Raw genomic sequence first — 27,387 nt, forward strand, 5'->3', positions numbered from 1 at the left:
AGTGTACAACACACAGCATAGAATGTCTTTTATCATGTAGATTATGCAGTCATTTGCAAGAAGCTATGTACATTTTAGTGGGCATGGGAATAAAATCCATAAGCACTGGATGACAAGAATTACCATGTTGATAAACTATTGGACAGGAAACAATATGCACTTTGTGAACCACAATTTTGATCCACGTGATAAGGATACTCTGCAGAGTGCATTGTGCATGACATCTAACATCTCTTGCTTCACTGCTTTTTGAACTACCTGTGATTACCTGTTGATGGAGCTGACATTTTCGTTCATGGAGACTTCATTCCTGAGACTAACTGTGAGAGAAATGACATTTTAATAAACGCTTTACTTCATTTACTTTTACTTATTGAGGTTGCATTTGGATTGCTGTGTTTCATAATTCACACTTACATGCTTGATGTTATGAACACTATCCTTATTAATGTATCTGACCTTGGTTTATCTTCCAGTATGGTCAATGTTAATGTTCACATAAATTAATATTACATCTGTCGCATATTTGCTTTTACTCACTTATTGCTGTACTAGTCATGTATTTACTAGTCATTATGTCATTTGGTTCTAACATAAATGTTGATGTTACTAGTTCATTTCTAAGATGTAAGGCACTTTATTTTAGTCCCTTCACCTTAAAAAAAAGAGGGAGGGGGGTGTAAGGGGTATAGCTGTCACTATTTTGTGTGTACCACAGAACTTGGACTGAATTCGCTTGTAATGTAGGCCTGTGCCATTATGTGGATTTTCTGTGTCAAAGACTGTTACACTGCATTGCATCAGACAAGAACAAGGACTGTGGCACTGCTGTCCTGAACCGGGAACAGTAAGTTCAGTGACTCAGCTAAAATCCAGCCTGGGAGATTCAAGATATCCTTGAGGAAGTGGTATTGCATCCTATTTTGAGATATCTGAAACTGACATAGAAAGCAACATATGACTGGATTCATACCATCAACAATTGTACTTTAACCAATAATCTGCTCCTGTTGTCATGTGACATGTAGGTGGCAGTTCAGTCTTCTTATCCTCCAATGGTGTTCAGTGGAGGCTGGTAGCCAATGAAAGGGTGAACAGATCTTGTACTAGGAAGTGGTGACCTCCTGATCTGGGTCTCTGAACAGTTATATATACATGTCATATGGCTTTACATTCTGTGATCATATTGACATTCTGGTATAGAGAGTTGGTTATTACCAGAAAGTTGAAGCATGTTTTAAACCAAGTGCACAGTGCTTGTTTTCATTAGCCATAATCGGTATTAGGAATCTATGACTTCTTTCAAAATCTTGTTATTGCAGCTTATTGTTTGAACTGTTCTGCTAAATAAACCATTATTATGGAATCCGGTTGGTCAGTTTGTTGTCAGTAGAAGTGGGACAGTGGACCTTGGACCATATAGTTGGCATGACTAGCACCTAGACACATGGATTTATTATCTACAAATCTATCTGTAAATATCCCTGCAACCCATGTGTAGGAATTCAGAGTCCTTGGCGAAAGAGAAGAACCAGAATGGAAGATAAGAGTAAAAGGTTTGGCGGAAGGACTCAGTAGATGGTTCATTACTATCAGAGGAAATAGGGAGATGTGTGGGAACAGAACAAGAGTGAGGAAGGAAGGAAAAGAAAATGACAGCATGAATCCAAGTCAGAACAATTGTTATAAAAATGCTTTATTTTCCAAAAATTGTTGGTATCCCTTTCTACATAGAAAAACATGAAGAATGTTGACAATTATATTAATATTTGAAAAGCAAATACGGTGCAAGGTTGTATAAGTTAGCTGTTTTACAGTATCTGCCACCTAGTGACAGCCCAAAGCAAAGGCCCCACAAAGCTATACTCTGTGTAAAAAGCACACACTGAAAGCATCAACACCCTTTGCTAATTATAAAGTTTACCAAATTGTTAGACTTTTTCAGCTGATGCACTACAGTACCCATAGAACAGCTATTTTTGTAAAAGTGTCATAAATTACTTCTGGATAGCATCTTGATTAGATCATCTAGAGTGTAATGCCATTTCTGACTTCAGGAATCAATAAGGACCAATCAGACCTGTTGTGTGTGAGACAAGATGGCCATTCTAAGGTATTCAGGGAAACTTAGGGGCAGCTGCTTAAAGAATTTATAATCTATTTGAAATGCTTGTTTATAAATTATTCAGCTGATACAGCTTAAAAAAATAATAATTAAATCAAGATAATGAACCAAGCATTATTTTTGACATTTCAAGCACAGTTGAGAGGTTCCTAGGTGATGGAGGTCCCCCAGCATCCTGAATTACAAGAATGAGGAGATAGCACATGAGCCAAATGAGTCCTATTTATTATGGTTTTCAGTATCATTTTTACGCTGATGACTCCCAGATCTACTTCTCCACACCAGAAATCTCAGCTGAAATCCAGGCCAAAGTATCAGCCTGCCTGTCTGACACTGCTGCCTGGATGTCTCAGCGCCATCTGAAACTAAACATGACCAAGACTGAGCTTCTTATCTTTCCCCCTAAACCAACCTCTTCTCCTCCCCCATTTTCTATTTCTATGGATAACACTCTCATCCTTCCTATCTCATCAGCTCGTAACCTTGGGGTCATCTTCGACTCCTCCCTCTCCTTCTTTGCACATATTCAGCAGACAGCTAAAACCTGTCGTTTCTTTCTCTATAATATCACCAAAATTCGCCCTTTACTTTCTGAGCACACTACCAGAACCCTCATCCACACTCTTATCACCTCTCGCTTAGACTATTACAACTTGCTTCTCACAGGTCTCCCACTTAGCCATCTCTCTCCTCTTCAATCTGTTCAAAATTCTGCTGCACGACTAATATTCCGCCAGTGTCATGCTCACATCATCCCTCTTCTCAAGTCACTTCACTGGCTTCCTATCCATTTCCGCATACAGTTCAAACTCCTCTTATTGACCTATAAGTGCATTCAGTACCTCTCCACTCTCATCTCTCTCTACATTCCTCCCCGGGAACTCCGTTCACTGGGTAAATCTCTCTTATCTGCACCCTTCTCCTCCGCTGCTAACTCCAGACTCCGTTCCTTTTATCTTGCTGCACCATATGCCTGGAATAGACTTCCTGAGCCGGTACGTCAAGCTACATCTCTGGCCGTCTTCAAATCTAAGCTAAAAGCTCACCTTTTTGATGCTGCTTTTAACTCTTAATCCTTATTCACTTGTTCAGAACCCTTATTTTATCATCCTCACTTTAATATTCCCTTATCTCTTGTTTGTCCTGTTTGTCTGTCCTAATTAGATTGTAAGCTCTGTCGAGCAGGGACTGTCTCTTCATGTTCAAGTGTACAGCGCTGTGTACGTCTAGTAGCGCTATAGAAATGATAAGTAGTAGTAGTAGAAAAGGGAACCTGTTTCCGAGTATACGTTTTAGGCCAAGACCATGCAGCATAAAGAACATGTTCATTTTTATCCAATGGCCTTTCCGTGGTTGGCTTTTTGACTTGTGATATGGAGGGGAGAGGGCTCTAATGTTTTATTCTGTGGTTGATAATCCCTTTTGAAACGGGAACACTAATGTGAAGCAGATTTAAAAAATGTGTAGCCTGACAAGGGTTGCTGAGGTCCTCTTTCAGAATTCAGCAATGGAGATCTGAAGATTTGTCACTTAGAGCTGCACTTTGCAAGTTATTTTTGCTTGAACTGACAGTGCTGCCTAAGTTGTGCTCACAGATCCAGTGGCTTTTACAAGTGACATCCAGAGTTAGTCTTTGCTCTGAAGGTGCTGATGTTCCTGCATGACCACAGGTGGAAGAAGTCTTTGCTGTGCAAGATGAAATGAAATATAGTCAGTGCTACAGCATTGTTTTTTACGACCTAGTGTGCCAGCCAGCATACCACATGCACTCCTTTGTTGTTGGGTAAATTCACCACAGGTACCAGGACCAAAGCAGGGGCTTCCTCACCCAGGGCTTCCTCCAGGCATTTTCCAAGGCCTAGAAAAGGAAGAAAAGATGTTGACAAAAGACTTCCTACTTTCCTTTTCCAGCCTTTTCAGGGATTCTCAACTTCAATCATTGAGGGTTGAAAACAAGTTGGGAGCTACAAGATTTAACCAACTAACTTTGGCAATTAGCTGGTTAAAGCTATTTGGTTAAAAATCTCTCCACACTTTTCAGAGAAATTCACAAATAATAATAGATGTCCTTTTACTAAACCACAGTAAAGTTTGTATTTACCACTGCTTAATGCGGGCCTTTACCAGACAGTATCAATGTGGCAGCTATCAAGGGTGTTCCTTACATTCGCCTTTACAGGTGTCATGTTAAATTTCTAGATACCATCTGGTACTGTGCTTGGAGTACACATTAGCGCCTTCTGTCTGGGCGGTAGTAAGTGGTCCTATGCTAATTACACAAAAGTAACAATTATGATTAGTGCAGCACACTAATCACAAAACACCTTCCACACTCAATCACTACATTACAAATGAATACAAATAAAACAAAAAAATGGAAAATATGATACATTTTTCAATTAGCTTTCAGAGGCCAAAACCTCGTTCCTCAGGTTAGGACAGTATACTTCTGTTATGGTATCCTGTCCTGACCTGAGGAAGGAGGTTTTGGCCTCTGAAGCTAGTTGAAAAGGAAAAAAAAATAGTCCATTAAAAAGATAACACATTATTTCTATTTAATTTTCAACATTTTTATCGAATGAAAAGTAAAATATCTACAAAACAGTATAGTTTACATATTTGGATAACCTGAAATACCCCCATCCCCCCTCCACTCAAACCACTCTACACAAGGAGCAGGATATGAACCCTTGACTAGGGAGGGGTAAGATCAGGGGCGAGATGGGAGGGGGCTACAACACTGGAGGGGGTCAGAGGTGGTGATCAGGAGGACAAGATCATGGGGGAGGGTTCATGAGGATGAAATTCTAATTGTAGGAATTGGATTAAGGAGTGGAATATGAACCTTTGACTGGGGAGGGATAAGATCAGGGAAGAGATTGGGAGGGGTTGCGCCACTGTGACGGTTCTTATTTATTTATTTGAAGTGGGCCTGCTCTGTGTTACATGCAGTGGTAGATGGCACAGGTGCTCCTGAAATGCCACTGCATGTAATGCAGAGCCTGTGCATTGCCTGCCCTGTGTATTTACCCCGCATTTACTTTTGTCGTTAAAATGTGGTAAGTGTAAAATCTTACTGCATTTTAGTAAACAGGGTCTATGCAAGTTAAGTGGGTATTTGCAGAATAGCGCTTAGGCGCCATGCTAGCATTACATGTATAAGTGTGCGTGTAGTGTCTAGGTTACTGAATTGCCCTTGAAGGGAATTGTGCAAGGTCAAATGAAGTCAGCAGTAAATATATGATCAGAAGCAAAGCACATAAATACTAATTTATCCTTAATAGCTGTTCTCCTACAATAGCAGCTTATTAGCTATACTGAGCGAAATACCTTCTGACTGGGCATAGAGTAGTTAGTGTAACTCTAATGGGAATGCTTAGGTTTTGAGAAAATGGCTTGACCAAGGTCACGTACTCAGTCACTTGCATAACTAGGGTTAGAACTAAGACACAGGGAGACTGTAATAACCACAGCGTCACACGTGAAGGCAATCTGAATTTGAGGACTCCTCTACATTCTTGATTCATTGCTTTAAACATCAGACCACATCTTATCCCATTTCATTCGAATAAGCACTTGAAAGACTGGGCCCAATATTCAGCGCTATCTAACCTGCCAGGAACAGTTATTGGCCGGTTAAAAAGCGCTTAGCTGGCTGACTGCTAATATTCAGTGTGAGATAGCCGGTTATCTCCACTGAAAATTAACGCTTAGCAGCTAGATGCTAACTCGCTATGTCGCATGATTCAGTCAGTTAAGCATGAATATTCAAACACTAACCAGCTAAGTTTAGTGGTTAAGGGCTTCTTTTACTAAGTTGCAGTAAGCCTAACGCGGGCTTACCACTCGCTATACAGGAAGTACTGCTGGGCTACTGTAGCAGCCCGGTGGTACTTTCCACCCCTAGTGTGCCGTCATTTCTGGCGCTACAGTTCATTGGAATTAGCTGTTACTCTTGGAAGTGTTTGGTACGATCTGTTGTTCAAAGTTTACCAAGGAACAATTTGCAATATTTGTTCACCTTAACGAACATTGGTCTTGACCGCTGAGGCAGGCGCATGTTGCGCCAAAACACAGCCCGTATCAGGACATTCTTATTAAAGATTGTACCATTGTTCCAGCCTTGAAGACCCTATTATCTTATAACAATTTCACAGTATTATTGTACATATGCTTACTTTCCTAATGAAATTTATTCTTCCTAACTCTCTCAAGGTAATACCTGCTTGAAGGTCTTCAGTATCCACACTATCCTTTTTATAGAAAGTCCTGAAACACAGGGGGATCAAGCTGTCATCTACAAGCCTTTCCAGGGCTTTCAAGAACAAAGCGAACAGTTCTTTCAGTGCTTGCTCCAGACCTATTGAAGGAGGTGAAGAACAATGCCAGGAGAGGGACAAGGAGATGGATGCACTGGATGCAGAACTCAGTGCTACAGTCTCGCACTCTATCTGGTAGCCTGGCAGTCTTCTGGATAGCCTGAAACTTTTTCTTTGCCATGGGTTGTCTGTAGCTGCAATGACGTGCCACTCAATAGCAGAGCCTCTGGGTAGGTGTGGAACCACGACAACTACGAGAGTTCCAAAAACAGTACATGGACCACCAATGTCTTCTCCTTCCATTTCCTCCTGTAAGTCACAAATAATATTGTGGAAAATTAATTCACAAGAGTTTAAATATTTAAACTGAAAAATAGTTAAGTTCTTATAACTCTGGTAATAGCTGCTTTCTGTGGCTTTATGGGACTGATATGATAGAATGTAAGTGTAACATTAGATTAGATAAAAGAATTTTGGCTCTCTAAATACCTTATTAGTGATGTCATAAGTATGTCTGTCATATCTCCCTTTATCTATGGTAACCATGATACATGTTAATCATTCTCCTCCCTAGACTTCAGCAACAAACTCTCTTACAGATCTCTTGGTGTGGTCTATTGATTAGAGCATCAGGGTGAAAACCAGAGAAGCCTGGGCTCAAATCCCAATGAGGTTCCTTGTGACCTTGAGTAATTCATTTCACACTTTGTTGCCTCAGGTACAGAACTACACTAATCTGAAATAAATAAATAAATAAATAAATAAATAAATAAAAATTGCCTGCATCATTCACCTCCCTCCCCATACTTCAAAGATGATATATTCTTTTGTTTTTTTAATATTGTTTTTTTGGCACAACACAACATGTGACAAAATACCAAAACCACATAAACATTCCACTGAATGACAAGAACAGCATAAAGTCTATACATGGAAGGTGCCAAACACAAATTTTTTTCTTTTTTATATGTCCCCCCCCCCCCCGCCCCCCCTATTCCATGCAAGCCCACCCCACCAATACCCCTCCCCCCATCCCTCCCCTCCCCCTCTAACAATTCAAAATTCTACTTTTTGCTATGGGTGTGAGTGAGTCCCAAAACGGAGACCAGGTCTTGCAAAAGTGGTCTCCCCGTTTGGAGGCAAGGTCACGGACCCTCTGTTTCTCCACTGAACAACATTGCATCATAGCGCATCGCCAGTGCAACGTGCAGGGGGCCTCCCAGGTGAGCCACTGCTGCAAGATGGTTCTTTTCCCCATCAACACAGATCTCTTCAAGAAGTCTCTCATGCCCTCCGGCATAGGCCCCTGCACCGAGAATGCATCAAACAGCTGGCCAGGGGTGGGTTTCCATCGCACTTTCCACATTCCTGATACCTGTTTGCCCATGGCCAAACAAAAGGCATGCACCGCTGGACAGGACCAAAACATGTGGCCCAGAGAGGCGCCCCCTCCAGCACATTTAGGGCAATCATCGGACTCTCTCAAGGTTGCTCTAAAGGCTCGGTGGGGTGAGATGTGTAAGCGCAACAAAAACTTATAATTCAACTCCCACCAAGCCGTATTCTCAGTCACTTTGCACAGCGATTTCAGACAAAGCTCCAGCTGTTGAGGCTCCAAACGCCATTTCAGCTCCTGACTCCACCGGGAGCATACAGGAGTAGTGTCAAGTGGTGATAAAGAGTCTCATAAGCAACCATGAAAGTATTTCAGAGGAGTTCTCAGTTGCGCCTCTAGCCCTAGTAGTTCATCCTGGAGCTCCCATACCCCTCTGGTCAGGGAGTAAGCCGGCAGTGACCGAACATAATGTTTCAGCTGTAAATAAGCAAATGCCTCACCCCATCTAGACCAAATTCCTCACACAGGGACTGGAACGATTTCAAGTATCCCTGCTCTGTGACCACCTGGAATAGGAAGTGGATCCCCCGAGTTGACCACCTCTTCCACAGAACTGAGGACCCTCCTTCCGGAAATGCCGGATTACCCCGGATTGGCAGTAAGGGCGACACTGATTTGTCCCATTTGAAAGTTTTGCTTAGCCATTGCCACGTTTTGCGTAAGGGATTCAAGATAACTTTGTAGGGACCCAGGGGGGGGCAATTGATCTGTGGGGGCCTGTAGCCAGTATGCAAAGTGAAGAGGTTCCATCAGAGCGGTCTCAATCCCTGTGCATGAAAAAAATTCAGTGGATCGAAACCAATCCGATAGATGACGTAAACAGCTAGCTATAGAGATGATATATTCTTAAATATAGTTTAACTGAAACAAAATCACACATTAGGAGCATAGAGGGTTCAGTTTGCAATCTACATAAAACCATGGCCTCCTATCCCATGACTCCATCATTTCCTAAAGAGCATCTCATGAGGGATTTTGAAAATCCAAATACATTATATCCACATGCTTGTTTACACTTTCAAACACATCTAATAAATGCCTTCACTGAACTCATACTTATTCGTTCCCATTAAGCTGTATCTACATGACCAATAATTTTATTTTTTTACCATAGCTTCAACCATTTCATCTGGCATAGATGGCAGGGCTCACTGGATCACCTCTAGAGCTCTTTTTAAATAATCAGTGTTATATTGGCCTCAACATCCTCCTCGGTACAGACTAAGGTGAAGAAATTGTTTATAGGCTAATATTCAGCTGAGGCAGTCAGAATTTTTTTTTCTAATGCCTGTCACCATGGCTGAATTAATCTGGATATTCAGTGCTGGTATCTGGATAGCAGCCAGTGCTGAATATCCAGATTTAGCATGGAATACTGGCATTATCTAGATACCAGCGATATTCGGCTTGCTATCTGGATAGCTACTGGATATTTATCCAGTTGTTAGACTGAATATTGCTGCTAACTGGATAACTGTGAACACCTTCCCAGCTCTACCCACAGACAGCACAAGCATTATCTGGATAATGTTGAGGTGGTCTGACACGCCTTCTGCATCCATTATTATTATTACATTTGTACCCCGCGTTTTCCCACATAATGCAGGCTCAATGCGGCTTACATAGTAATTTGAAATACAAAGTTAATAGAATTTTAATAAAACAGTAGTAAAACAATGTAAAGTTGGGCTTAGTAGTGTATGATAAGTTGAACTAGATAATATATGACTAGGATAAAAGAGGGTAGACAGGAAAGGATAGTGTAATTTGGGAGAAAGGGTAAGGAGGGATAAAATTAAGGAGAGATGGAAAGAGAAGGATGGGAGGCTGGTATTTAAGTCAGAACAGAATTGGGGGTGGAAGTTGGCGAGATTAGGTTGGGGCATTTGGGTAGGCTTGCTTAAAGAGATGAGCTTTCAGCATTTTTCTAAAGAGCAAGAAGTCATTTATTAATCGGATTGGTCTGGGTATAGCGTTCCAAATCTGGCTGCCCAAAAAGGAGAAACAGAGACTAAATAGATTACTACTTTTATTCTTATCTGTAAACACCCTCCCACCCGTCCTTATTAAGCCCACTATTCCTTCTAACAACTCTAGTTTCAATACCCTCAACCTGACAAATAATAAACCATAGCATGCTAATAGGAAACCCCTTCTTCTACAAATATTTTCATAATTAGGGATTAGATCTTTCCATTTCCTACTCAAAGACTCAATAAATTCCATATATGCCATTGGTGCAACCCTCATCTCATAGCAAAGAGAATGAAAGAATGATCTAACCAAAACAGAGAACAGACCCGTTTCATCGACCCCCTTGCACTCCCTCCATCATAGGAGTGAAATTCAAATCTAGGACATCACTCATTTTAAAGGCAGTTCTATAAATATGCATCTGCATTTCCACTTGTAAATGTAGGGGAAAAATAGTACTTATACATGTAAATGTCCTAAGCACTTTTCTATAAGGGCACGTGTAAGTGCCACAGTATGTAAATACAAGGGGAGGGTATACAGTTTTAAGCTTAACAACCCACTACTACTACTAATCATTTCTATAATGCTACTAGATGTATGCAGCACTGTACATATTATATGCAGGTACTTTCTCTGTCCCTAAAGGGCTCACAATCTAAGTTTTTGTACCTGGGGCAATGGAGGGTTAAGCGACTTGCCCAAGGTCACAAGAAGCTGCAGTGGGAATTCTTCTGGCCATGGCCGTCGCCTTGTTTCTTCACCTTTAGATCCTCAGTCACCAACACCCCAAGGTCTTTCTCCTGAGTCGAGCTTACTAATGTCTCCCCTCCTATCCAGTATTCATAGCACGTATCTCATATAGTGCAGTAAATGCCTCCAAGTGCTTTATAACATAGTTTGTACAAAAAACAAACAAACTTATTTTTAAACTTTTCAGAAAAAGCTTTCACTTAGCTTAAGAGTTGAAAGTAGGCCTCGACATGATTCATGTTTCGCCGAGGCTGTTTCAAGACATCCACCAGTGAAGCTCGTGAGTTGCTAGCAGTGATAAATGCCCTTACACTCTTAAGCTTTCAGCTAAAATATGGGCGCAATATATTTTATGACAGAGACCACTTACTAGTTTTGTAGCCACCCTCTGGACTGACTCCATCCTGTTTATATCTTTCTGTAGGTGTGGTCTCCAGAACTGCACGTAGTACTCTAAATGAGGCCTCACCAGAGACACATACAAGGGCACTATCACCTTGTTTTCCTGCTGGTCATCCCTCTTTTTATGCACCCAAGCATCTAATCTATGCTTCGCAAAATGTTCTCTACATGCAGGTTCACAGATGTTTAACACAGCTCATAGAACTTGCACCCTTTTACCTAAAGTTATGGTAAGTAGTCTTTCCATAAAAGTCTGAATATTTATTTTTTTTAAATCTCTTTTGTTAGGGGATAGAACCTATGAATTACACTTGCTGTTAGCAATTCCCTGGTAAGGGCTGCTGTTGATTCTATTTTTTTAAATTAAGTTCCTATCCTGCTAACACAACAGTCTGCGGCTGCTATGCTGTTGATTGCCTGATCTCTAAATGGAGAAATAATAAGCAAGTTAAAACAGTCACTTTATCTTGCATCAATAAGGCCAGAACAGTCACCCAGGCTTTCAATTTGCAGGCTCAATTGTCAGCTGCTTGCTGATGACTGGGAGAAGAGGAGAAGATAATGACAGACTGCAAGCACTTTATTTCGGAGAAGGGGAAGAGAAGGAAAAAAAATTGCTTGCGAAGGTATTGACAAGTTGCATTCAGAGAAGAGGCTATGGGCTGGACTTGTGTAAGTTGTTTACACCTACAATGCACTTACACTCAAATGAGACTTTTGTGCTACCCTAGTTCCAAAGAGAACACGCAGCAGTCCTTTTAGAATCTGTATTTGATATGGATACGAAAATAGTGGATAATTTGCCTCAAATTGCAGTCACTTGAATCCTAATAAAACCGTGAGTAGTACTGTTTGCTTTCAGTGCTTTCATTAGGTAAAGCTGGGCCTGTTATTAAGGTACTAACACATAACTGTTATATTAGCATTTACAAGTATTCTCATTCAAATGATTTATTGTCATTGTAATGTTGCTTGGAGGGATATGAGAGATTTTGAAAAAAAAAAAAAACACAGTTCTGAAACTAGGAACTGGAGAAAAAGAAATGAAATGCTATGCTCACTCAGACTTAAAGGCCACTTTAATGACCTAAGGTGCTAGGTTTTCTTTTAGAACTAAGTCTAGAAGAACCATTTCAAATCAAGTCATACACTGAAAAACTACTGAGCTCCTTTCTACTTGTTACAGTTTGTTAAAGCAATAGCTTTGCTAAATGGCACCTAATAGAGGGGTCCTTTTACTAAGGTGTGCTGAAAAATGGCTTCCTGTAGTGTAGGCGCGGGTTTTGGGCGTGCACCAATCCATTTTTCAGTGCGCCTATAAAAAAGACTTTTTTTTTTTTTTTTTGCTGAAAATGGACGTGCAGCAAAATCAAAATTGCTGCACGTTCATTTTGGTCTGCGACCTTACCACCAGTCATTGACCTAGCGGTAAAGTCTCACGCGGTAACCGGGCGGTAATGACCTATGCACGTCAAATGCCACTTGGCCCACGTCCGAAAAATAATTTATCGGATGCGCACCAAAAATGAAATTACCACAAGAGTCATTCAGTAACCGGGCGGTAACTCCATTTTGGCACATGTAGATGCTTACGCGACTTAGTAAAAGGGCCCCAGAATGCAGAACCACAAACAGCAGAAATGTTAGGAAAGGTCAGAAAAAAGGTATACAGTGGTGGAAATAAGTATTTGATCCCTTGCTGATTTTGTAAGTTTGCCCACTGACAAAGACATGAGCAGCCCATAATTGAAGGGTAGGTTATTGGTAACAGTGAGAGATAGCACATCACAAATTAAATCCGGAAAATCACATTGTGGAAAGTATATGAATTTATTTGCATTCTGCAGAGGGAAATAAGTATTTAATCCCTCTGGCAAACAAGACCTAATACTTGGTGGCAAAACCCTTGTTGGCAAGCACAGCGGTCAGACGTCTTCTGTAGTTGATGATGAGGTTTGCACACATGTCAGGAGGAATTTTGGTCCACTCCTCTTTGCAGATCATCTCTAAATCATTAAGAGTTCTGGGCTGTCGCTTGGCAACTCGCAGCTTCAGCTCCCTCCATAAGTTTTCAATGGGATTAAGGTCTGGTGACTGGCTAGGCCACTCCATGACCCTAATGTGCTTCTTCCTGAGCCACTCCTTTGTTGCCTTGGCTGTATGTTTTGGGTCATTGTCGTGCTGGAAGACCCAGCCACGACCCATTTTTAAGGCCCTGGCGGAGGGAAGGAGGTTGTCACTCAGAATTGTACGGTACATGGCCCCATCCATTCTCCCATTGATGCGGTGAAGTAGTCCTGTGCCCTTAGCAGAGAAACACCCCCAAAACATAACATTTCCACCTCCATGCTTGACAGTGGGGACGGTGTTCTTTGGGTCATAGGCAGCATTTCTCTTCCTCCAAACACGGCGAGTTGAGTTCATGCCAAAGAGCTCAATTTTTGTCTCATCTGACCACAGCACCTTCTCCCAATCACTCTCGGCATCATCCAGGTGTTCACTGGCAAACTTCAGACGGGCCGTCACATGTGCCTTCCGGAGCAGGGGGACCTTGCGGGCACTGCAGGATTGCAATCCGTTATGTCGTAATGTGTTACCAATGGTTTTCGTGGTGACAGTGGTCCCAGCTGCCTTGAGATCATTGACAAGTTCCCCCCTTGTAGTTGTAGGCTGATTTCTAACCTTCCTCATGATCAAGGATACCCCACGAGGTGAGATTTTGCGTGGAGCCCCAGATCTTTGTCGATTGACAGTCATTTTGTACTTCTTCCATTTTCTTACTATGGCACCAACAGTTGTCTCCTTCTCGCCCAGCGTCTTACTGATGGTTTTGTAGCCCATTCCAGCCTTGTGCAGGTGTATGATCTTGTCCCTGACATCCTTAGACAGCTCCTTGCTCTTGGCCATTTTGTAGAGGTTAGAGTCTGACTGATTCACTGAGTCTGTGGACAGGTGTCTTTCATACAGGTGACCATTGCCGACAGCTGTCTGTCATGCAGGTAACGAGTTGATTTGGAGCATCTACCTGGTCTGTAGGGGCCAGATCTCTTACTGGTTGGTGGGGGATCAAATACTTATTTCCCTCTGCAGAATGCAAATAAATTCATATACTTTCCACAATGTGATTTTCCGGATTTAATTTGTGATGTGCTATCTCTCACTGTTACCAATAACCTACCCTTCAATTATGGGCTGCTCATGTCTTTGTCAGTGGGCAAACTTACAAAATCAGCAAGGGATCAAATACTTATTTCCACCACTGTATTTATTTTTAATCCATGTTTGATTTGTCTTACCTAATTTTATCCTTATGGTTTAGCAGCCAGCGTACATCAAGAAATCATCAGGTACAACCTTTCTCTTTTCTATCCTGTTCCTATCACAGAACTTTCATGCATGGCTTACCTTCTCACTCCTTCTTGTCCAGCGGTCATCAGGATCTTACCATATACATGCTTTTCTTATTCCTTTACATAACTCTCTCACTTCAATACAGCATTCCCAGGCTATGTTTACACCATGTAGAAACATAACACACCAATATATAATGCTTAGCAACTAAACAAGTTTTACATACTAAAAGAATATGCAAATCTATTCTCAAAGACAACCCATTGTCTTTATCCAGCAAGCTCATCCAACAGTTCTTGTCCATCCTTACTACAAGCATTCTACTCCACAGAGTAATCCAAAGATTGCCAACCGGTGGGCAATCCCCTACACAATGCTTAAAAGCTCCTTCAGCAGTCCTACATTTTGGAAAAACTCTTGATGCCACAATCCCCATCTTACAAGCCAAGGATGGATGTATATTCATCCAATAAAATATATTAACGTGGGTTTCTCAGAGTTGTGCACTTTCCTTGAAATTTGCACCCCCTTTTACTTCTGATCTCAAATCATCTTCAGAATGTTCCCTCACAAAAATCCTAGATCCATTGTGACAATAATCAATGAGTGTAGCCCCAGATTTCCAATTTAATTATTTCCTTATATGTGTCAGTGAGATTGCTAAACTGTTGAGACTGGGAAGGACCTGTGGATGGTATTCCGAATATGTCTCTGTCTTGTGGCAAATTGGTGGCTTCTTCCACAGAAAACCTGTATGTTGTTTTCCATGAGCCTTCAGCCATATTGCTTAATGGTTAATTCACGATTCCTTTGGTACTTGTAACTGAAGATTAATTCAATGTACACTGTTTACAAGTATAATTCTCTCACAGATACAATTATATTTGATTTTAGGACACATGCAGCAGCAGTAGCCGAGGGTTCAGCTTCTTAAGAAGCAATAGCGAAACAGAGGCTCTCTGTCGAGCATACCCTATCAACCCAGCTACAGCCCAGATAAGTGCCTTTTCTATTCGTATAATCTAAGTAAAAAAACAGTTTTTTGGAGACAAAGTTTATAATTGAATCGGAGGTTTTTCTGACTTTTTTGGGTGGGAGGGGTTGGTGACCACTGGGGGAGGAAGGGGAGGTCATCTGGTCAGTTCGGGCACCTTTTCGAGGCTTGGTCGTGAAAAAACCAGACCAAGTCGTCCAAATGCTCATCAGGGACGCCCTTCTTTTTTCCAATATCGGCCAAGGACGCCCATCTCTAAATCACGCCCCAGTCCCGTCTTCGTTACGGTGCCGACACGCCCCTGTGAATTTTGGTCATCCCCGCGACAGAAAGCAGTTCAGGATGCCCAAAATCGACTTTCAATTATGCCAATTTGGGCAACCCTGAGAGAAGGACGCCCATCTCCTGATTTGTGTCGGAAGATGGGCGTCCTTCTCTTTCGAAAATTCACCTGATAGTCTGCATTTGGATATGAAGCAATCTGCCATTCCACAAAACATATTTGAACAAAGTGAATAATGTAAAGGCAGAGCATCTGAAGTCTTTTCCTCCATTAACAAAAATATCTGTGAGAGAATTATACTTGTAAACAGTGTACATTGGAGGAATAACTTAGCAATCTGAGTAGTGATCTGTGAACCAAGGTAGTCACAATTCAAATCTGATGTTCCTTGTGACCTTTGGCAAGTCACTTAACCCTCTACTGCTGCAGATACAAACTTAGACTGCAAGCCCTCTAGGGATAGGGGCCCTAGTATACCTGGATATATCTTGCCTTGAGATACTACTGAAAAATGGCTGAACTAAAAATCTAAGAGCTTGATATTCAACTGGGTTTAAGTGGGCAGACGAGGCTCCTGCAACGTAAACCCTGCTCAGCAGGCCATCTCTGGATATCCAGCAGCACTTAACCACACAGTGCCACTGAATATCCCATCTGACTGCACCAACAGAATATGGGAAGTCCAAAACTCCACAGAACAAAACAGCAAAAAGGAAAGGGTGGAGAAAAAATGCGTCAAGTGATGTGCATTCCAGAGAGCAGCCTTTATTGAACATAAACCATACAAGTGACCTGACATGGTCACCGTGTTTCGGCTTATACAGCCTGCTTCAGGGGTCGAAGGTATATGAAAGCACCTAGTTCTCGATGGAAGCATAGTTCAGTAAGTCAAATCAAACACAAAGGTTGTGCAAAATACAGCTCAAAGTCCTGGCAGTAGTCACAGCATAACAGGCGGTCCTATCGTTGCCTGCTTAGCTTTATGGGTGCCAAACTTCTAGGTTAGTTGCTGACCCTGCTATTCAATGCTGGGGCTGGGGCATGGCCTTAGCACTGAATAACTGGGTTAGATTCAGCCCCTGGATGTCTGTAGCTTTAAAACTGCTGATTGCTGAGGACTAAATATCATAAGTGTTGCCATACTGGGATAGACTGAAGGTCCATCAAGGCCAGTATCCTGTTTCTAGCAGTGGCCAATCCAGGTTCTAAGTACCTGGCAAGATCCCAAGAGTAAAACAGATTTTATGCTGCTTATTCTAGAAATACGCAGTTGATTTTCCCAAGTTCATCATGACTTATGGACTTTTAGGAAATTATTCAAACCTTTTTTAAACCCTTCTAAGCTAACTGCTTTTACCACATTCCCTGGCAACGAATTCCAGGCAGTAAATAATCATAATAAAAATATAATAACGATAATAATAAAGAATGCATGACAACAGAAAGAACTTTTTTGATTCAGATAAAGAAAAAGGCTTTGATCTAACACATTCAAACTTTTCACTAGAATTATATCTAACTTATTATAAGCCCATTTGAAGGAAAACTCTTCTACCAACAGAAGAATTCCATGAGAAATACTATAAAACTACATAAATACCAAATAACTAGTAGGAAAAGGATTATTATTCTAAGTTAATTGGGACAGATATTGTAGATCAAAGAAAACTAAATGCTTTAAGTCCTCCTTGTGCTGAAGAACTAGTTTTCCACATTAGAGGAAAAGTAGAAACACTTTTTAGATCAAATTAACTCAGAGAGGAATAAGTGGAACCTATGGCATAGTAAGTAAAAAAAAAAAAATTGAAATATCAGTGGGTAGAATATCAAAAGAATTTCACATGGTAAAGACAGAGGAGACCACTAATTTGATCAGGAACTATGCTAAATCACACTATTTCTCCACTTTTCATAGTTACAGTAACAAGCTGGTTAACTTTTGAATTTGTGCAAGGTAATTTTCCTAATGAATGTGGAGATATAAAGGCATATTTTCAAAGCACTTAGACTTACAAAATTCCATAGTAACCTATGGAACTTTGTAAGTCTAAGTGCTTTGAAAATGAGCCCCATAGTCCTAACTCTGATCTCTAGAAACAGCAAGGGTGGAATTCATGATGAATCTAATTCTAGACCGGCGGCTTCAATCCCATTCCTTACTAAGATTATGGATGGATAGGTTGCTAAATAACTAGGGGAGTCTTCTGACCTCAACTCAGTGTAAAGTACTGAGTCTATTCAGAGAATTAATCCTGGGGCTGCTTGTTATCAAGAATAGACACCAATCTTTAATCAAATTCTTTAATACAATTGATGACAAGATAAATCAATCACTTATAGTCATGTTGAGCTAGATTAGGGATTCTGTACATACAGAGTGAGTCTGTGTCTTTGCTTAGCCTCTCTCCCAGAGAGGAGGAACTGTCAGTGACTGGCATTCTGAATACTGAAACACAGCACTAACAGAAATCACAGCAGCAACTGCTACAGGTGGAAACAAATCACCATGAATTACTATCCTGCGAGGGAAAAACAAGCAGAACTTTACTGCCTTAATATAGAGAGTTCAAGCTCTCTTCACCCTGGATCTAAGATCTAGGCAAAGCTCTCTCAACTTACCTCAAGAGAACAATGGGGGGGGGGGGGGGGATTCTGCTCCCTCAGCATGCCCAGAGGCAGGCAGTAATAACAAAGTTGCAAAATACACTGACGGCCTGATGCTCAGAAGTAAACATGGGTGCTAGAGGCCATTAGTGCTGGACTAGCACCTGCATTTACCTGCACACAGTAAACAGAAGCCCTTACCACAGGAAAGAAGGAGCTTGCAAAGGAACAGCACAAATAGGATGCTAATGTAGTCAAAATGATGAAAATAGGAGGCTCAGAGAGCAGCGTTCTTCACAAGGGTGCCCTTACTACTCAAAATCTTATGCCAGCTCACAGCTGGCATTAGGTGCCTGGTCAGCAGCAAATGGCAGCTTAAGTCAGAAGCAGAAGATTGGGATCTGGGGGACAGAAGTCCGGTGAGTGTCAGCTCACTCTCCTCCTCGGGGAAGCTTTCCTTACTTTTCTCTTTCATTCCTGCTTGCTCTTTCTCTGCCAGCCCTGGGATGTGGAGGGATAGTAAATCTTACCCCAGGTCAGGGAGGGGGCTTCTTTCTCTATAGCTGGGCTAGATCTTAGCCTTCTGTGCAAGAAGGCTGTGAGGCAATGAGGGTAACACTTTCTGGAGGAATTTTAAAAGTGGTTTACATCCGCCTCTTCCCCCAGACCAGGGCTCCTTGCTCCCCAATTTGATTGTGATATGCTGGGCACAATCCTCCCTCCTTACTTCCTAATGTTCAACACTAAAAGCATGCCTATATTTGCATAACATTAGTGTTGTGTATTAGGGTTTCCAGTGCTGTTCCATACAGCACCAGAGTTTTGATTATCAGGGCCTGAGAGAAGAACACAGGAGTCCATAAAAACTAATCACAGAGGACTGCAGAAAGGGACCTGGTCCATGTACACAGCTTAATAAATATACAAATATATAATCTGTCACATGCAGACAGAACAAGCTGCCCCAAACAATGAGTGTGGGACACTCACCGCACGATATCGGTAGATACCACTTTTAACCCTTTACCAATAACTAAGCATGTAAAGCATGCAAGTACATATAAGCTGGATCTTTTGTTGCTTGCCAAACGTCTTGTCATCTCAGGCTCTCTATTGTCAAGCAACAACTTCTCTCTGTCTCACAGGAGCTGAAATGAGGAACACACAACACAAAAACAACATAAAAGAGAGAGAGAGAAGAGAGAGAAAGTCACAGAGTCTCTGGTGTGGATCCTCTTCGTAAGCTATGAGGATCATTAGTTAAGCAATGACTCTGGTGAACTAGTCCATTGTCTTCTGCAAGAGTCTGGTGTCGAAGTACCCAGGTGGCAGAATTTCTGAATCTGCATCTCTGACGGCATATTGGTAACAGGTGTTTGGTCTTCCATCACCTGGAAGATTATAGATGTATTGCAGGACTACTTTACTATAAATGTAACAACTAACTATGTCTACTTGAATGTCCATTTCACTCAGTATCAGCTCTGCTATCTCTGTTGCCAGTACTGGTCCACACAATTCTAGGAATGGAATAGTGTGATTGGGTTGTGGTGCTGATTTGGCCTTGCCAAAGATGAGATATTCCTTCTGCATTTGTTGCTTTCAAGTAGGGCACTGCTGCTATGGCCTTCACAGAAGCATCTAAAAAGATGCAAATTTCCCTGCAACTGACAGTACTGAGTGGAACAGGAATGAATATGCATGGAATGTATAACTGTTCAAGAGTCTTTAGGGAATTTTTCCATTTTTGTCTCATTTCATGTGGTAGGGAGTCATTCCACACATCAGTATTTTGGGACAGTTCTCTTAACAAGGATCTTCCTTGAATTGTTACTGGAGCCATAAACCTTAGTGGTTTGTACAGACTGTTGACAAGACACCTCAACAAGTATATGGTTTGTCTTGAGTTGAGACTTGAGGGTAAAGATGTCTCTTTTTAGATCCCAATGTAACCCAAGGCTTTGCTGAAGTGAAGGTGTATCTGCTCTTAAGTATTTAATATGATCTCCAGTAGGAAATGGCTCTCATTAGTTTTGCACAGTTGGGGGCAATTTTGTCAAGTCTCAGATTAGCCTCTGCTAGCACTGCTTGTATTCTCTTTAACAAGTCAATGGCTTCTTTTGTGACAAGGCAGTGGCCATGGCAAGAGGGATGCTAGGCTGCATAGAGAGGGATATAATCAGCAGAAGAAAGGAGGTGTTGATGCCCCTGTACAAATCGTTGGTGATGCCTCACTTGGAGTATTGTGCTCAGTTTTGGAGGCTGTATCTTGCTAAGGATGTAAAAAGACTTGAAGTGGTTTAGAGAAAGACAACATAAGAACATAAGAGTAGCCATACTGGGTCAGACAAATAGTCCATCTAGCCCAGTATCCTGTTTTCCAAACAGTGGCCAAGCCAGGTCACAACTATCTGGCAGAAACCCAATTAGCAGCAACATTCCATGCTACCAATCCGGGGGCAAGCAGTTGCTTCCCTCATTGTCTGTCTGAATAGCAGACTATGGACCTTTCCTCCAGGAACTTGTCCAAACCTTTTTTTTTTTACCCAGATCCGCTAACCATTGTTACTATATCCTCCGGCAAAGAGTTCCAGAGCTTAACTATTCGTTGAGTGAAAAAATATTTTCCCCTATTTGTTTTAAAAGTATTTCCATGTAACTTACGTAAGTGTCCCCTAGGCTTTGTACTTTTTGAACAAGTAAAAAATCGATTTACTTCTACAGCACTCAGGATTTTGTAGACCTCAATCATATCTCCCCTCATCCATTTCTTTTCCAAGCTAAAGAGCCCTAACTTCTTTAGCCTTTCCTCATATGAGATGCGTTCCCATTCTTTTTATTATTTTGGTCGCTCTTCTTTGAACCTTTTCTAATTCCACTATATATTTTTTGAGATATGGTGACCAGAACTGAATGCAATACTTGAGGTGCAGTTGCACCATGGAGTGATACGAAGGCATTATAGTATTTTTGGTCTTATTCACCATCCCTTTCCTAATAATTCCTAGCATCCTGTTTGCTTTTCTGGCAGCTGCCGCAAGCAGAGCAGAAGATTTCAGCATATTAATCTGTGACGACACCTAGATCTTTTTCTTGAGTGCTGACCCTCAAGGTGGACCCTAGCATCTGGTAACTATGACTCGGATTATTATTTCCAATGTACATCATCTCGCATTTGTCCACATTAAATTTCATCTGTTATCTGGATGCCCAGTCTTCCAATTTCCTAAGGTCTTCCTGCAATATTTCACAGTCTAAAAATGTTTTAATAACCTTGAATAGTTTTGTATCATCTGCAAATTAAATCACCTCACTCATTGTTTTGATTTCCATATCATTTATAAATAGAGTGGAGGAGTGGCCTGGTGGTTAGGGTGGTGGACTTTGGTCCTGGGGAACTGAGTTCAATTCACACTTCAGGCACAGGCAGCTCCTTGTGACTCTGAGCAAGTCACGTAACCCTCCATTGCCCCAGGTACAAATAAGTACCTGTATACAATATGTAAGCCGCATTGAGCCTGCCATGAGTGGGAAAGCACGGGGTACAAATGTAACAAAAAAAAAAATATGTTAAATAGCACCGGTCCCAATGCACTGTTCACCCTCCTGCATTGAGAGAAATGACCATTTAACCCTACCCTCTGTTTTCTGTCCAATAACCAATTCCTAATCCACACCAGAACCTTGCCTCCTATCCCATAACTCTTTAATTTTCTCAGGAGTCTCTCATCAGGAACTTTATCAAAAGCTTTCTGAAAATCTCGATACACTACATCAACCACCTCACCTTTATCCACATGTTTATTCATGCCTTCAAAGAAATGAAACAAATTGGTGAGGCAAAATTTCCCTTGGCTGAACCCATGCTGAGTCTGTCCCATTAAATCATGTTTGTCTATGTTTTCCATAATTTTATTCTTAATAATAGTTTTCACTATTTTGCCCGGCATCGATGTCAGACTTACCGGTCTGTAATTTCCCCGGATCACCTCTTCATAAAAGTTGGTGTCACATTGGACACCCTCCAATCTCAGGTGCTATGGACGATTTTAACGACAGATTACATATTACTCAAACTAGTCAAAAAGAAGCACTAGGAGCCTTCAAAATTGGGACACAGATCCTTTAATCATACAACTTGAACACCAATCTTTCTTTAATGACCAGACACGGGTCATGTTTTGGCACATAGTGCCTGTGTCAGAAATCAATACTGTTAGTCTTATATGATTGTGGAAAAATACAGCTACAAAGCTTGATTTACAAAAACGGAAATCTGTCCGCGCACAGTGCAGATTAAACAATTCTTCTTGCTCCACACAATCTGAGCAAAACAGTCCTTTACATTTTGAATACAGGTAAAAGTCTTTGATCTGTATTCAGAATGTGTAGATATTGAACAGAATGGGTGACAGTATCGATCCTTGTGGTATCCCTACAGGTCAGTGCCCATGGTGGCGATGAAGTGCTGGCAAAACACTATGGACTGTTGCCTGTCTGACAGATAGGATCTGAACCAGGTACTGTTCCACTGATACTTGTTTTTGCTAGTTGTGCTAGTATAATATCGTGATCCACAGTGTCAAAAGCTGCTGAGAAATCTAGCAGTACTAACACCAAGGAAATCCCCTGTCTCGGATTCTGTGAAGATCTTCTAGAAGGGATTCAAGAATTGTTTCTGTTTCATAACTGGGTCTGAAACCAGACTGAGATGGATCTAGCTAGTTTCTTTCTTCTGGCCAATAACTGAGTTGACCACAGACTGTTAGTTCTATAAGTTTTCTTAAAAATGGGATGTTGGATACTGGCTTGTAACTTTCAAGGTTGTTCTTCTTTAGCAAAGGGTGTACCACTGCTCTTTTTAATGCTGTTTGTAGTTGCCCATTAGAAAGAGTGGAGTTCACGATTTTTGTGACACCTTTTATGAGGCCCCTGCTTGCCTGCTGCACTATCTTTGATGGGCAGGTGTAGAGGGAACAGGTAGTTGGTCAAAGATCTCTTAGGATTTTGTCAAGACCCTCTTTTGTTATTGGATTAAAAGAGTCCCATATGTTTGTGTCGGGGGGGGGGGGGGGGGAGTGGAGTTTGTGCGCTCCTGGTTTGCCGATTGGAGACTGGGTGAGACTGCCTGTAAATCCTGGTGCAGAGTTTAATTTTGTTGGCAAAGTATGCAGCAAAATCACTGCAGTTCAGTTGTGACTGGGCAGGCTGGTTCTGTTGTGGGGGTTGCAGTAGGCTGTTTACTATGCTGAACAGATGCTTGGTTGAACTGGCAGCCTGTTTGATGCACCGACAGAAATATTGTTTTTTGGCTGCTAAGGCTTGGCAGTACTTTATCATGTGATTCTTACAGTTTTTGCCTGTCCTTATCCAGGTGAGATTTTCACCATCTGCTTTCCAGTTTCCGTTCTTCGCGCTTAAGGGTCCGAGAAAACCAAGGTGTGAGTGCGGCACAAGACCTTTTCTAGTGGTGCCATTTTCTCTAAGGTCTTAGCTAAGTGTGTATTCCAAATATCAACCTGTTCTAACACTGTAGTTGCTTTTCATACACGTGAGTAGTCCAAGGCCTCTAGGAAATTCTCAGCAGTCAGATTTTCTTGTCTCTGATCTCGTTCCAAACTCTGGGAGGTGCCATTTGTTTCAGATGATCACTTAGGGAAAACTTAATTAGAAAATGGTCTGTCCATTATAAGAGTGTTATTTTGATACTGCTAACCCGGTATTATCGACCCCTTTGGAGAAAATCAAGTCTAGAATGTGACCCTTTTCATGGGTTGGAGAATTGATCACCTGTGCGAATCCTAGTGCTGTCATCGTGTCCAGGAATACAGCTGTGGTGGTATCTGGGGTTTTTATGTGTAGATTGTAATCTCCCATGATCACCTTCCTAGGGTAATTCAGGGTCACTTGTGTAATAAGATCAAGGAGTTCTTGCACAGATAATATGTTGTTACGAGGTGCTCACTATACCATGAGCAGTCAGACTGGTTTCTCCTCTTCTAGCTGGATTAAAAGAGATTCTGATTCATTTAGCTGGGGGATGGCAATTCTGCGCAGTCTGACTGTATCCCGAATCAAGACTGCTACCCCTCCACCCCTTCTTCCTGGTCTTGGTTGATGATGAATGTTGAAACCTGTTGGGCACAGTTATTGGATTTTACCATCTTTATAGGGCACAAACGGAACAGTTTAAAAAAAAAAATCAGTATTGCTGTACACTGTTTTATTGAGCCATACGAAGAGTAAAATACCTTTCACCGCATCCCCTATTTTAATTTCATACATTCCTTTTTTGCAAGCTTTGCTTCCTACAGAAATACTACATCCATACTTTCATCTTTGAAATGTTTGAAGATTTTCTTCCTTTTGATTGAGTGAATAAGGCCCTCCCCCCATATTCCAACTCACTACTTTAAGACCTGCAAACCCTATCAGCGCTATTAGCACTTTGGAATCACCCTCTGAACACTGTTCCCAATACCTTGATGGACTGATTTATTTGAATTGTCTCCTGCCATAGAAGCAGACGAGCCTGAAAAAAACTCTATCCTGGGACCCCCTTATCCCCCCTCTCCCATAAGCATTACTCCATAACCAAATTCACTTATCTCCTCTCCCCTCCCCTCAGTACCTATGTTCCCTCCCTCTTCCAATATCAAATGTGTAATGAAAATAAAGGAAAATCCCTCCCTCTTCCCCTCTACGTCCTACCACTCTCACATTACTTCTTACCTTTTCAACAGACACACACATTTTAATTCCCCAACTATCCTACCCACCATTCTCCAACATCCCCACTGCTACTTCACAAATGTATCACAAATACTAATCAGTTATAGCCAACAGTCTTAAGTTTAAACAACGGCTTCTCCAGTTTTTCACTCAGTCTTACTCCACATAACTGTTTTCTGTCCTTAAGAAAGGGCCACCAACACCACTCTTTCGAGAACTGACAGAAGAACCACTATCCACCCCAGAACCATCATCTTTTGCAAATATATATGACTGTGAGTTGGCTAAAATTGGCACAGTATTTGTTTTATATTATGTTTGCTTCAATTGTCTCCGCCTAGATTTTGTGGCTAGTGCAGATAATAAATTTGTTAAATAAATAATTAAATCTTCCTGAGTCCTCTGCAGGATCTAATTTTCTCCTGCTGAGGGTCTTGCCATCCAAGAGGTGTCAGTATTTGACTTCAGCAGTCTCTTCTCAGGAGACGGAAGCATCTCACTTCAGCTATTAAGTTGATCCCTCCGCTGACTACTTTTCAGCTGACCACTTCCATTTTGTCTTTTCTTCTCATGGGGTGGGGGTATCAAGGTAGGAGTGACCATGTGCTCCTGAGTCACTTCAGATATATTGGAACCGAATTCTTGGGTCCATGGAGGTTGGCACACTTTCTCCAATGGCATGGAGGATGAGTGGGTCCTCATGTCAAGGGCATTTTGAAGACATTGGGGACCAAGATGCCTTGCTTCAATAAGCAGTGATGTTGAGATACCTCCTGAAGTCCTGTATTGAGCTTTCTTGGCACTGATGAAGGCCGGGTTGAATCCTTCCTGTTTCAGTGCAGTTTCTGGACTATGGAGACTGAAGTTTCCAATGCTAATGTTGATGGATCAGTCTTAGGGCCAAAAAGCTTTTCCCTCTGCAAATCCCTCTTCTTGGCATCTGTGAACAAAGAATACAATGAGAGGGATCACGGTCGGGTCACAGGTATGCAGGCACCAGGACGTGGGTATTTATTTATTTATTTATTTGTTGCTTATATCCCACATTTTCCCACTTGTGCAGGCTCAATGTGGCTTACAGTAAGTTAAATAAGAGTACAAACTTAAAGATTAGGCAAGCATCTAACAGAGTGAACTAGGTAGGGTAGGGGACAAGGGATACATTAATCAACATAGTAAGATGAGGGGTAAGTCTTAGCAAAGAGGAATGTCTTTAACAACTTCTTAAAAAGGGCATGATCCTCTTGAGTTTTAAGGTGATGAGGTAACGTATTCCAGTGTTTGGGACTCCAGTAACGGAAGGACGAGGCGAAGATTTTCTTGTACTTGACTCCCTTACAGTTCGGAAAATGGAGGTGGAGATATGACCGAGCGGCAGGGTTGGCATTTCTAGGCGGAAGGTCGATCAAGGGGAGCATGTATTCCGGTGCGGTCCCATAGATGATTTTATGTGTTAGGGAGCAGATCTTAAAAGCAATGCGCTCATGTACAGGCAGCCAATGAAGTTTAAAGCGCAGGGGTTCGGCATGTTCGAAACGCCTTACTCTAAGGATGAGCCTCGCCGCAGTGTTCTGAGCCGTTTGGAACGTTTTCAATAAGGAGGCCTGACAACCCACGTAAATACCACTACAATAATCCAGATGGGATAGGACAAGCCAGTGGACAAGGGTACGAAACAAGTCTCTGGGCAGGAGGTATCTGATGCGCCGAAGTCTCCACATTGCCTGGAACATTTTTTTGGTGACCAAGTGTACATGATCAACCAGCTGGAGATGTGAGTCCAGATGTACCCCTAAAAGTCTCAGGCTGTTGGCAATCGGGAGGGCCGAGCCCAGAACTGGAAGCATTGTGTCAGATACATGAGCGTACGTGGACGAGAGGATGAGACAATGAGTTTTTTCCCTGTTGAGCCTGAATCTGAACACCTTGGCCCAGTGTTCTAAAGTGGTGAAACATGCATCTATGAGGTTGGCAACTTCTGATATTGAGGATTGAAAAGGGATGTAGATTGTAATATCATCCGCATAGATGAAAGGGTTGAGGTTTAGGTTTGCAAGTGCTGTGGCTAACGGCATCATCATAATATTGAACAGTGTAGGTGAAAGGGGAGAGCCCTGAGGGACCCCACAGGAAGCATTCTACGGTTCTGAAGTGTGGGAGTTCACCATGACCTGATAGGACCTTGAAGTCAAGAAACCCTTGAACCAAAGCAAAACTGGCCCACCTATACCGAAAGAATCCAGTAGATGAAGCAGGAGTTCATGATCCACCATGTCAAAAGCACTAGACATGTCAAATTGTAGCAGAAGAATCTTCCGTCCAACCGATAGTTCTCGTCTAAAGTTAGATAAGAGAGTGACCAAGACTGTCTCCGTGCTGTAATGAACTCGAAATCCTGATTGCGAATGGTGGAGGATATCAAAATTAGTCAAAAATTCGTTAAGCTGAACATTG

At 41.8% G+C, this 27,387-nt stretch overlaps 1 protein-coding gene across 1 annotated transcript in view; it reads right to left on the bottom strand.

Moving 5' to 3' along the window:
- Positions 1 to 3,330: 3,330 nt before the first annotated feature.
- The window catches only part of DPH6 (diphthamine biosynthesis 6), a 211,638-nt gene continuing 187,581 nt past the window's right edge, over positions 3,331 to 27,387 (bottom strand). Inside the window, exons 14-15 of the mRNA XM_030215158.1 lie at positions 6,348 to 6,753; positions 3,331 to 3,983 (exon numbers count right to left, since the gene is read on the bottom strand). Coding sequence (XP_030071018.1) covers positions 3,865 to 3,983; positions 6,348 to 6,753 — 525 coding nt within the window. The 3' untranslated portion in view covers positions 3,331 to 3,864. The remainder of the gene's footprint in view (positions 3,984 to 6,347; positions 6,754 to 27,387) is intronic.

Source organism: Microcaecilia unicolor, chromosome 9 (assembly GCF_901765095.1).
Source record: "Microcaecilia unicolor chromosome 9, aMicUni1.1, whole genome shotgun sequence".
In the NCBI taxonomy this organism is placed as follows: Eukaryota; Metazoa; Chordata; class Amphibia; order Gymnophiona; family Siphonopidae; genus Microcaecilia; species Microcaecilia unicolor.